Source organism: Platalea leucorodia, assembly GCF_965183815.1.
Source record: "Platalea leucorodia genome assembly, chromosome: 8".
Classification (NCBI taxonomy): Eukaryota; Metazoa; Chordata; class Aves; order Pelecaniformes; family Threskiornithidae; genus Platalea; species Platalea leucorodia.
The window spans coordinates 34,680,185-34,692,698 of NC_138830.1; the positions used below are offsets into that span (position 1 = coordinate 34,680,185).

Consider the following 12,514-nt stretch of genomic DNA (forward strand, 5'->3'; position numbering starts at 1 on the left):
TCAGAATAAACACGATACCCAGAGAGCCTGCCAAAAAGTCAATGTAAGAAAAGTTTTTTGGCTAGTCTAAAGCTACTCTGTGTGAACAGAAAAACAGACCTGCCCTTTGACAGCAAGTAGCTAATGCTGAAATTCCAGTACTTGCATCTATTTGGCTTTTCAAGTGTAGGAATGAAGAACTCGGTTGGGTAGAAGAGGAGAACACAGCAACAGAACTCATGTATACCTGTGCTTTATATTCTTCAGTTTTAAGGACCCCAGGAGCAAAGAACATCTCCCTTTGAATGCCTGGAAAGCACCCAGCACTTCAGAGGCATTGCTGTACACAAAATAAATAAAGGTGGGGCAGAAGGAGGGAGAAAGCAATTAGTCTATGGTCATAATTGGACCAGGGCAGTATGCTTTAAACAAAGAAGGAGGTATTTCTTTACCCAAAACTTTCTCCAAAAAACTTAAAAAGAGTACTCATCTCAAATACTAGTTCTGACAATTAGCAGAGCAGATTTATTAAGGCTCTGCCATGAAAAGAAAGATATTATAGTTCCCCTTTATTTCTTAACATGTTGAAAGTTACCAAGTCAGGATGGTGACTATTCCAAGCGCCTGTGAAGTCTACCTAGAAGGCAGACAAAGTTCACACCATTTGAAAGCTGGGGAAACGAAGGTGGAAAAAGACATCGGTTTAGCATTGGTTGGTTATCCAATGGTCACAAGCCTAGAACTCTTCTTTACTGTGCCACTAGCACCCTGACACAGCAGCCTCAGAGCACGCTTTACTGTGTATGCCGAGACACGCTGAGGCCCAAACTTAAAAGAGTTAAAAATAGAGACATTAAATAATTTGTTTTGTAGGCCATGACTTCCAGTAAAGCAGTCATTCCCTGCTCAGTTGGTGAACTAACAATATCACTAACATGTGGTAGAAATTCCTGGGATTGGCATTTTATTACGTGGCTCAGCCAAGACCAAGGAACCCAGCTTAGCCACGAGTTAAACAAGGGATGTTCCTCTCTTCCAGACTTGAGTTTGTGATTCAAAGGCTTACAGTATCCTGCAATTTTTTCTAATAACTGCACCTATCTGGTAGGAGTCCTGTCCTCCCAGCTATCATGCACCCCACTCTTTCAACACACACAGTTAAGTCTAAAATTATCAAGCTAAATTACTAATTAGAGATTAATAATACACCCCATCACACTGGTGGCACTTCAGAGACTTTCACAGTCCCTTGTGCAAAGCTCTGAACTATCATTCTTGTCTGAGGTGGGCCCTGACTTCATGCCAGGTTTAAAGAGTGGCGAGAGATGATAACCCATATCAATTCACCACCTGAAACCACATTGTCGCAGTTACAGTGGGGGAAGGGGCATGTTATTTTAAAGCAGTGAAAAAACAAGTTACATCTGTTTAAAAAAATTACCTATGGTACATAAAATACTGGATTCCAACTGCCTCTGACTCCTCAGTCTAACAATAAATATTTTGGAACTACTTCATAATGGAATATAGTGAATCTCTAAAGCGGAAGCGGTTCTGGTTTTATTCGTGGACATTGTGCTGTTCCGTAACAGTGCTTCAGAAATAGCACTGACAGGCTTCAGAAAGAATCCCAGTTCCCCAAGCAGAGGTCAGTAAAGACAAATAATGCAAGGCTGAAAAGAAGATAAAGGCAAGAAAATGAAATTCTTAAGAGCTCATTAAAAACAACTACAAGTATCCTGAGGCACAGAGGAGTCCACTGTACATCAGCCCTTACAAAGGCAGAGTAGCTCTAAAAGCCAAAGAACATGGAAGAGAAGGCAAGCGGCTAGAAGAAAATTAAGAGGCACCAATCTGGTAACGTAACACATCTTCTCAGTCTGTTTATGCGTAAATACTGACAAAGCTACACAGGAAGAATAAAAAACTATTTTCGCTAGACCAAGGTATCAGATTCCCAGCTCCCTTCCAATTTTAGGATCACGTTCAACTGGTATCTGTCAACTGTAGGAAGAGTCAAATCTGTCCCTTTTCTGTGTTACCTTTAGGAAGAGAAAAGACTGATGATGTAGATTAGCAATATATGTAGGAATACTGAAAGACAGAAAATACAGATCAGAGGTGAAGACTTGACTTGAGCACCATTTAAGAAAGAAAATGTGTAATAGAAGCCTCACTAGGCTAAAATCACCACTAGGATCTGGCCAGAATAACCAGTTCTCCATCTGCCTCCCCCCAAGCAACATCACATCCAACAGGACCCCAAACCCTGAAATATACTCGGGTCGAAACCAAGTGTATCTGAAGCTAAGGTCTCCCACCAACTTAGTTTCCCAACTTCAGATTTTTCACACTTGGCAGCTGACTTGTCCTCTAAGTCAGCCCGTATTCAACAAAGTTCACATAAACCATGTCAGTGGCAAATGGTGCATTCAGTCTGGGAACAGTACAAAGCATTACTGACATTAATTCTCTGATTATTTATTCTGGTTACACGCAACTGAATAAGTAGAATTTTTGTTCACTTTGTCCTGATGATTAACAAACCTCACTTCCAAACGCACTGTTCAGAGTTGCTGAAAATTTTTATCCAATATATTAGGAAAGTTAAACAGGTTTCCATGACTGAATGGACTTAAGATTGTTTGACTGCCCGTCTAAGCAACAGGCCATTTTCCCTGGCCTGAACAAAGCCTAGAAAACAGCAAAGACAGACACTAGAGGTACTGCAAATATCTAACAGAAAGGCATCCAAAAGAGGGCAAGTCGTATAAAGACTACAAGTTTCACACTGAAGACTGATCTTGCATTCCAGTCCATCATTAACAGTCAGCTTCAAACAGCAGCTCGAGTTTTCCTGTTTTCTCCACTAAAACACAGGAGGAACAATGTAAACGCAATACCCAAATCAGAAGAAAACACTCTGCTGCCAGGTAGCCAGTTCTCTTAACAGGTATTCTCCCGTCCTTATAGGCTAATTTGCTCTGGTTTAGGCTTCAATCAGGAAATTGATAGTAACCATTCTTATGCGAGGAGGATTTACCTGCTAACAAAAGTTTTGATGAAATTACAGGGACAAAATAACTGCAATATTTACATAAGAAATATTTTTTTAATGTGGAAAACACATTACAGAAAAAGTAACACACAAAGTTTTGACAGACATATTTATGAAATAAGAATGCTCTCTCTTTAAAACAATAACAAATAGCCAGAGTTAGGGAGAGCACTGGGAAAGCAACACACACTGAATTCACAGATCTTTACATGCTGACATCTCCACAACAAGGAACAAAGGCTCGTAGATGCTGAGAGCATCAATACAAACAACTTGTTTACAAGAAGGAAGATTGTATCTCTAGGATTGAAACTGTAGTGCGGAAACAGAGATCCAGTCTTACCACAGGTACAATGTAAACCCCCTTCCTAGAAGTTAAGAAAATGGATCTGGCAGTGCAGTCAATAACGCACTTACCACAGTTCAGCTTTACAGGGCCAGTGGCAGAGCTGAAGAAAGAGTCAAGCTTCACAGCAGATGATAAATTGTTTAGCAGTTCATCACCCCAGCTTTGTAAGTGAAGGAAAGAAGTTTCCCCTCTATAAAAGTTATGCAATTTGTACAATTTAATTATTAAACAGAGAATTGCTTAGATGTATAAGTCTAGAACATTTAAACAATTAGCTCCCATTATTATGTGATTTGATTTATTAAATGTAAACATATTCTAAAGAACTGAAGCATAATAATGTTTTACACATATTCTAAAGATGTTCCATTGATTTTGCTAAAGTTTACTTTTGCCTTATTCCTACCTTTTCTATAACAGCTATTCAGAAATAGCAGGGGGAAGAGTGAGAAGAAAGAAAAAAAAAAAAAACAACCAAACAGACAACTTTTCCTGAAATTTTTCTTCTTTACTGTGCAAAATCTCACAACTCTAACTGGACAGGAAAAAAAAAAAAAGAAAAATTAACAGAAAGAAGTTATCACAGCCTGAAATCTAGGAGATCTCAGACTTCAGACATACCTAAATGCACACATCAAAAGTGAAAGAGTTACACATCACCATCACTACTTCCATTTTGCTTCCTAATTTCACAAACTATTTTAATGAGAAATGTATATTCTACCATTACAGTGGATGGGCCCATGATACTGCTATAAAGCACTGAGTTTCAATTGCCATTTCATTGATTAAAAAAAAAAAAAAAAAAGGCAATTTAAAAAAGTTATCAACTGCAAATCAGATATTCCAATCACAACTTGCTTTACATTGGAAAAGCTGCTCTCAATACTACTCCCTTTTGCAAGAGTTTACCATATAATATATAAAATAACAAAAATATATAAAATAACAGCTCATAGGAGATGTCATCAATTGATGTGAAACCTCCACAGAAAATGGGAGTGTCTCTACACTTCAGAGCACCAAAGCTCAGCCAGTCAGTAGCTGAGCAAGCAAGACTTGCTTGAGCAAGACTGTTTGCAAATGGGAACAAGGTGAGAACTGTTTATTGAATCTACTTGGGGGGATTTATTTATGTGTTGGTTTGTTTAAATGAATGTCTGCGGAACAGCATAAATTCAAGTAAGCAGACATACCTGCAAACAGAAGAACAACCTCCTCTCTGTGCTGGTTTTGGATTCTTGGAAACCAGGACAGAAAAAATAAAAAGGGGGAGGAAATCAATTATTTACAGGCTTATCAGATACAAATAAGGGATCACACCGCATGTGCAGACACTAGAAATCCTCAGTTGCCCCAGAATATTCCTTAGCCTTCCCTACAGCCACATCCAGACACGCATGAAATTATAAGATGTCCTCAGTATAACCAGCCGATGGATGCACAAAGACAACCGAGCCATTAAAGCCACCGACGTCAGAACACTTCATGGACAGGCCTTCTATCAGCATCTGGAAACCATTAGAGCACACGAGTGAAAGGCTTTTCAAACAGCAATCACACTCACCATATGCTGAAGAGAGATGGAAAGTTGGCAAGGAGAAGCATAAGCAAGGAAGAGAGGGGCAGATTACTTGTTACTAATGTAAAGACTGCTAAACAACCAATATATCTGACCTTTATTTTTCTTTTTCAGTCAGAGAGAAACTAAGCTATTTTTAAGTCTGGGATATGGTGCACTTGTGTAAGAAAGCTAAAGGAAGATTTGAAATAAACTATGGTATGGACTAAGCTAAATTAGCTCTTTGGCCACTCTCCTCAAAGTACTCTTTCCTCCCCCTCTCAGAAAAATGCCTGCAACATAAGCTAGCACTGACCAACAGCTCTGGACAACAGGCTGCACATCACACATCAACTGTGAAACAGTTCAAGCTGGTGCTGGAAGAAGGGTACCAACACGTCCTGTTGCCCATGTCTTCCCACCCTCCCTCTTCTGCCTTTCTGGGTCTCCTCTTCCCCACTTAATGCACAGAAAGCACTGTATCAAGGACTGATACAGCAAAAAGACAGTTAACATGATCCAGCTCATTACACAGTCACTACTGCTGGCACAAAGGAAAGGGTTTTAAAAAAAAAAAAAAATCATGGCAAGAAGAAAAGCTAGACTGGCTTTTTCAGCAGCCTTCCTGAGACGGCTCAAAGTCCTCGTGAAACCGCCTGGCTCCCCCGGCACAGAGGGCTGTGCCACTTGGCACCTCCTCTGCCTGCAGACAACACTTTGCTCTGTTTGCACAGAACATGCAGAGCCACCGTGGACAGGCAGCGGGCTCTGCCACCGCCAGAGAGGTCTGACTTGCTGCAGAACACCAGCACACCAAAGTATCTGCGAGTAAGCCACCATCCAAAACCAAATCACCAGAAAAGACAGCTGTCAACAGCAAACTGCCATTGCAAAGGCAGTCCGCAGGCTGCTGGACTGTCTTTCCCAGGAGCAGCTCAGAAATGGAGAAGAGGCTGCAGGACAGGTGACTTTTGCTAGAATCAGGAATCCGTGTACAATCAGGGTCAGCCTCCGGGATGTCCTCCCCAGTCACACTCCATTACAACCCACCGCATGGCTGAGGGAGGTAAAACAGGTCAAGAAACCGAAATGGCGGTCAGGAACAAGCACTGCCACCCATGAGACAATTCACCTTGCCCCAGCATAAAGAGGACAACAAAAATGAATTGTCCTCCTGAGTCACAACAGCCTGTAAGTTGTGGGTTGACTGCCCTACCCTGATGAGTCTTACACTGTTCCTGTTTACCAAGCAGAGATCATCTAATGGGGAAACAGAAGCTGTGAGATGTGCTGACAAATCAACAGTGAACAGAAACGTGTATTTGAGCGAGAGAGAGGGGATAAGAGCCCAGTGCTTCAAATATAGTTAGGGTTGAACTGTTATAAACACCACCACAATAAAAGCATGAGTTATTTGTGGCAGCTCAGGAACATAAGAGTCACGTACATTTCTGCCAGTCTGCCCATCTGAGGAATGCTGGAATCAAGCCATCCACAGAACCACGGAGAGGTTTGGACTGCAAGGGACCTTGGGACCTTCCTTCTTCATCCTTCTGCCCAAAGGATAAGTAACTCCGAAAGTGGTGTCAGGCAGTCTGGGGCCTTGCCCAGGCAACTTTGAAGATGGAAATGCCACAGTCTCTCCAGTCATCCTGTTCTGGCACTTAACTATTTTCACGAGGAAGATTCTTTCTTATGTGCAGCTGGCATTTCCCTTGCCACAACTTCTGACCCATTGCCTCTTGTCCTTTCGTTCCAATTGATAACACTCAGGAGACGCACACACAATGCCTCAGGAAATTAAGTACCCAGCAAGTCTTAAGACATAACTGTTCAACAACACTTTGAATGGAACTAAATGAGGGTTGCTGCAATCCTACCCTTCCCTCTCCCAGCTCAGCCCATCCCTTTATTGACTCGCCTTCAACCCACGTCAGGGAGCAGAACCCCGAAAAGTAGTCCTGAATTTAAAAAAAAAAAAAAAAAACAGCAATTTCTGACAGTGACGTCAATAGATTAAATCATCATAATTATTTTGATGTGGCCAATTTTCAGCCAGTTATCTCCTTGAAACAGCTCACCACAGGACCGGGTAGCAGACTGTCAGCATGAGGGAAGGCACAGAAACATATAGCAAATGGAAGGGCAGAATCCCACAGTCCTGACTTGTATCATCTTATAAGTGTTGTGGAACCACTCCCTGTGTGTTCAGCACAGACAAGGAGGCGAAAAAAGGGTTGGAACTAGAGACTGCAAACTAAATTCTCCTCTACTCTCTGAGGATAAGAACCATCTCCCCAAACAAAGAGTAGCACAAACAACAGATCAATCTACTGACAGATCTGATCTGTTGTGTGTTACCTAGCCTCCTTGCCAAGACAATTTTTCAATGGTAGCCTGGCAGCCTCCCCTCTCCCAGAAAAAACAAAACAAACAAACAAAAAAACACCAAAAAAAACCCCAAAACAAAACAGTAAATAAACATAACCTGCTATCAACAAAGACTAAAAACACCAGGATGAGAAATGATCACCATTCAGCTAAAACTAAGTCTCAATCATCTTTCTTCAACTCAAAGGACTGTGGTGATACCTCAGTGCAAGAGCAGTGGAAGATCCAAAGCTAAGAAAAGCTGATAAAACTTAAAAGTTTCTTAAGTGTACCAAATGGGCTTTTTGCATGCTGTACTTCCTTTGAAATATCCACCAGTAAACTAAACTAGATTTTACAAATGCTGAGGCAGAAAAGTCTAGCGATAGTAAAGGGAGAGTTTTCATAAATCATTTCATTTGCTCCTTTAAGAAAAGCACCTTTATGGAGCAGTGCATTAAAGGGCAGGGGAGAAAGACAACGCAAAAGAGGAAGCTTTTCTGCCAGCTACGGGTGCAGTGCCGTGGCAGTGTAAAGCAACTTGTGTCTGTGCTACTGCAGTCCCTCCCTCTTCCCTTGCGCTGGCACTGAGGTTTGCAAAACTGAGCAGAGAAGTAATCTGCCCGAAAAATGGGGGGAGGCGAGCATGTTTGTTTTTACTGCTAGGATACAGTGTGGTGGGAGGAAACAAAGGAGAGAACCACAGCATACTGGATTTAAATCACCTTAGTCCCATGAAAGTAACAGAGGGGAGAATTTAAAAATGTGGTACCAATAGCTCAGTTGTCTCTATAGCTCAGGTTTCTCTACCATGGTGATGCCACCAATCCAGAACTGGCACTGTCTGATGCCAATTCAAGAACCCTCTTATCACAGCGTATCATATACGGGCAACATTGCTTGTCAGCTGCCACAAATCATCATGTGAGCTTCAAGATTCTTACATCTCCAGTAAGAGCCACTGGGAGCTTCTATCCCACTTCTTACCTGCAACCTTAGTTTCTGTTGTTTATTAGCAACAGTCAGCATCTAACCAGAGTGTAGAGGGCTAAACTAACAATTTATTAGCACAGAAAGATGATAGCTTTGAGTTACTGAGCAAAAAAATCAATCAATCGGAACTCTTCAAAGCACACTTCCTGAAATTTGTTCCACCACAGTATTTTTTGAGTAAGTCTTGTTTTGAAACCTGATCGCTCACATTTTAAACCTAAATGTGAAAAGGTATCACAGACTCCAGCAAAAGAGACACAGTGAATAACATCAAGCGATCCTTATCTCGCTACTCTGTACAGCATAAACCAAGTAACAAGCTACAGAGTAGAGTACCCATTCTAGAAATGAGCTCAGAAAGATTCCTCTTCCTCTCCCCTTGCTAAAGGGCTTCCAGTTGAGTTCCTAGGGACATGCTTTACCACTTACGCCACTTGAAAAATTCCTTTAATTCCCTCCAATCCCTTCTTCAGATTTCTGGACTTTTATTCCTTTAAACTGAAGCCACCATGGCGTAATAAACACTGGGGAGCTTCCTAAGAAGAAAAATGTCTCTGCCGCAGTTCACTATTACAACATACTGAGCCTCCAGTGGGCAGACTTCAAACTATTAAAGATGAGACACACAAGAGTACCTTCTTAAGTGACAGACAGGCAGCAGCTACAATATAAATTCACAATTAGAAATTCCCAGCACCACAGTATGAAAGATAAAAGTTGGAGCTCTCTCTACCAGCAAAAGAAAAGGCACAGGAATGACCAAGACATCAGACAAGCTATCAAAGGCTCACCGCTGCACTGCTTTTGGATCGTGGCTATCAGTGTCTCATGTTCGTATTGCTATAATGTTAATACACACAATTCCCTATCTTTGAAAGTATTCCTGGAAAGTAGTTGTAGTTACAGAATACAGTAAAACCAAAAATGGACTATTAATACAGAAAACTGATCTTGGGCAACAAGCAGCAAATTCCATTATCCCTGATCTAGAATGCAGTAAGGATTAAGTGCTGTTCAGTGACCTTTCGTAATGTGATGTCTTTGGAAAATTGTCTTGAAGTTCACTGTAAATTATTTTAATTTTAGCAGTTACATAAACTAATCAAGTGCAGGGTTTCAAAACAGACAAGCAGTTAATCGCCACGTCAGTGAACTGAAAGAAGATGGTCTTTTCACTGCATTTGTAAAGCATTCAGCCCAACATCCACCTCTGCACAGATAACCTAATAATTATCACAGGCCTAAATGCAGAACAATTCAAGATCCTTTGCAAGTCCCTTTACAAATAGGCCACTTCTCAATTCAACAATATCAGCAAAAAAATTCAACAGTAAGAAATTTTGAGTTTAATTTGGTTTCTAGTAGGAACGTTTGCTGCCCTTCCCTAAGACCCCTAAACTGGCCAGAGTTCAAATGTTATTCTTTAAGGACTGGATTAATTAATTACACTCAATACCTTCTCCTGTGCAGCTTTCCCTTCTGGATAGTTGTATCTGTGATATTCATCCTTCAGCAATAAAAAATGTCGAACACATACACACACAGCAGGCTGATACCTTTATAATGATTAAAAATTAAATCTACACTAGCAGTAGAAACCCGGACCTTGTTAGAAATGCCCTTTTATTGCTTTCCCACATTTCCCAACATCCTAAATATGGCTTTAAAGGAACGCCACATACATCCTGGTTCAGTTACATTTTGGATCAAAATAATGCCAAATACAGTGACTGCAAGACTGGATAAGATTCAAAACCCCTCAAGACTGAAGAAGCCAGTTCAGTTCACTGAGGTGCCACCTAGTAAAGTATGGCTGCATCTAATGCTACTGATAGGATTTGCTGCTGCTGCAGTTCTTCCACTTGCTACTGTTCAAAATAGTATAGACTGATAGGGCAAACGAAGTCTCAACAACACTCTACAATATTAAATGTTACCACAAAAAATGATTTGGTCAGGAAAAACCTTCTCATATTTAGCATTCTGGTTCCCGCATAGTCTGCCAAGCTTCCACAGTTGTTATCTGGCATCATACTCTGTGGTGCAATCTATCCTGAGATAATGACTTGAGTCCAAATTCAGGTCCTGGACTAGAGGTGACAGAAGTAGCGCAGATTCCAGCTTATAATCACAATCATCTCATTTCCCTCTCTTTGAACATCTCTTCCTTGATCATGCATATGGGGTTTCTAAAAAACAGTCTCAGAAGTTCTCCTTCCAGTGCTCGAGTACTGTTATGACTACTCTTCACCATACAAACAACCCTCTAACAGTCCAAAATTAAGTTCAAGGTTCCTCCTTTCTATTTCACTCCACTTCTGAGGCATCTGAATTCCAGAAATCTGAGTGACTGGACCTAGCTAGCAAGAGGAAAAACTATTTTAATTCAAATTGCAATGGAGACCCAAGGTTACCCAAATGTTTAAAACTGCCCATATCAAACAGCACAGAAAGCAGCTGTGTAAAATTGCCTCTGCTTCCAGTGCATTCTACCACATTTACATCTGTTAACCAAGAGAATATAACCTCCCCATGATATACCCGCCTGTTACACCCAGCAGCCACGGGACCTCTAACCCTTCCGGAAAGGAGATCAGAGTACAGCAAAAATGCTAAATACACATCACCAAGCACTGAACTGGAATAAGGCACTTACCCATCTCTACCTTTACTGACGATCTTCACTTCAAAGTAATAAATGCCACAGGCTGCAGGTATAGGGTGTGTAGCCCTGACTGAGGCAGCATCTTTGTGATTTTTACCGTGACCTAGGAAAGAACAGAAACGTAAGCGCTGATGGGATTTGAACTCTCCCACATTTTGTTCTAAAACACTGCTATCTGAACACAGCGGGGATCTGTTTCTACATAGAGCCAACAATTTAAAGCACACTTTTCGGAGAACTAGAATATACAATCCTGCACTGCCACCACGAACAATCTCTACACTTCGAGCACTGTAGTTTTTCCTTTGTTTTCACTGTGAAGTTACTGAGAAAGACTCACAGCACTACCTCTCCCCCTCCACGCATATGTCATTTGAAGACCCATGTACACACACAGAAGACAAAAATGATTACACAAGAGAGGAATGACATCAGTGTTTACTAAGCAGGCAGGAAAAGGAATGATCAGACCTCTGCTGGGTGGGTAGGGAGAACAGCCTCCAATAGCGAGCAAGAAAAACACCACTGTGATTCCCCAAGTCCTAGAAGTCTGCGAGCATCTATTTTGCGTCAGCTCAAGAAGCCGAAGCCCCGGTTACGCAGGGTGTCGATGCCATCCCACCCCTTGGCCGGGTCTTAAGCAGGATGACAGAGTAAACGGACGATCCGGCTGCACGGACAGGCTCGGGCCCGGGCCCGGGCTGGTGGCACTGCAGAGCCTTACATAAGGCAGCACGCCCCGCCGGGGGACGAACCCTCGGCCCCAGACCGCCTCCGCTTCCCCAGCCCGGGGAAACCCCGCTCCGGGCTGGAGTCCGGCCACGGCACCCAGGAGGAGCAGCCCGCCCCGCCGCCGGAGCCCGCCGGCCTCCCCTCCCCGCCCCTTCCCCCGGGGCTGACAGACCCGCGGCCGCCCCAGCGAAGGCCCGGGCTGCCGGCCCCATCCCGCCGCCCCACCGGCCCGGCCGAGGGCCGCCCCGCTGCAGGCCGAGGCCGAACCCGGCGCCGCCGCCGCCGCCCCCCCCAGCCCGGCACCTTTGTAGTGGACGCGCAGGTTGCCCTGCGAGAGGCCGATGTAGTTGTACTTGTCCTTGGGGCTCCAGGACCGCGGCAGCGGCGTCTCCTCCTGGTTGACGGCGGGGTAGAGGCGGCGGAGGCGCTGGCTCAGCTCCTGCTCCTCGGGCGGGCACGGCAGCGCCGCGTCCCCCCCGTGCAGGCTCCCCGCGCCCGCATCCGCCATCTTGGATTCGCTTTGTGTCACCGGGCGGGGAGCGAGGCCCGGCTCCGGCCGCCGGCCAATGGGGAGCGAGCGTGGCCACAATGGGGCCGCGCTGCCCGACGGGAAGCGGAGTCCGCGCCGCTCCCACCCGCCCGCCTCTCGCCCTCGCTGGGACTGCAGGTCCCGACAGGCACCGCGCTCCAAGCCCCGCCCCTCCCCCGGCGCGCTGCACGCTGGGAAGCGTGTCCCCCCTCCACCCGGCTCCGGCGAGCGGCCCCGGGTGCGGGACTCCTGTTCCCAGCGAGCTCCGCGGGAGCGCG

At 43.9% G+C, this 12,514-nt stretch overlaps 1 protein-coding gene across 4 annotated transcripts in view; it reads right to left on the bottom strand.

Annotated features, from left to right (window-relative positions):
• Positions 1-12,254, bottom strand: part of RANBP10 (RAN binding protein 10) — an 89,155-nt gene extending 76,901 nt beyond the window's left edge. For 2 of the 4 annotated variants that reach the window (XM_082320023.1, XM_082320022.1), the window contains exons 1-2: positions 12,011-12,254; positions 10,967-11,078 (exon numbers count right to left, since the gene is read on the bottom strand). In XM_082320023.1, coding sequence (XP_082176149.1) covers positions 10,967-11,078; positions 12,011-12,215 — 317 coding nt within the window. In that variant the 5' untranslated portion in view covers positions 12,216-12,254. Of the gene's footprint in view, positions 1-2,882; positions 2,900-6,394; positions 6,818-10,966; positions 11,079-12,010 lie in introns of those variants that run through there. The other 2 variants (XM_082320024.1, XM_082320025.1) reach the window with 2 other exon arrangements.
• Positions 12,255-12,514: the final 260 nt, after the last annotated feature.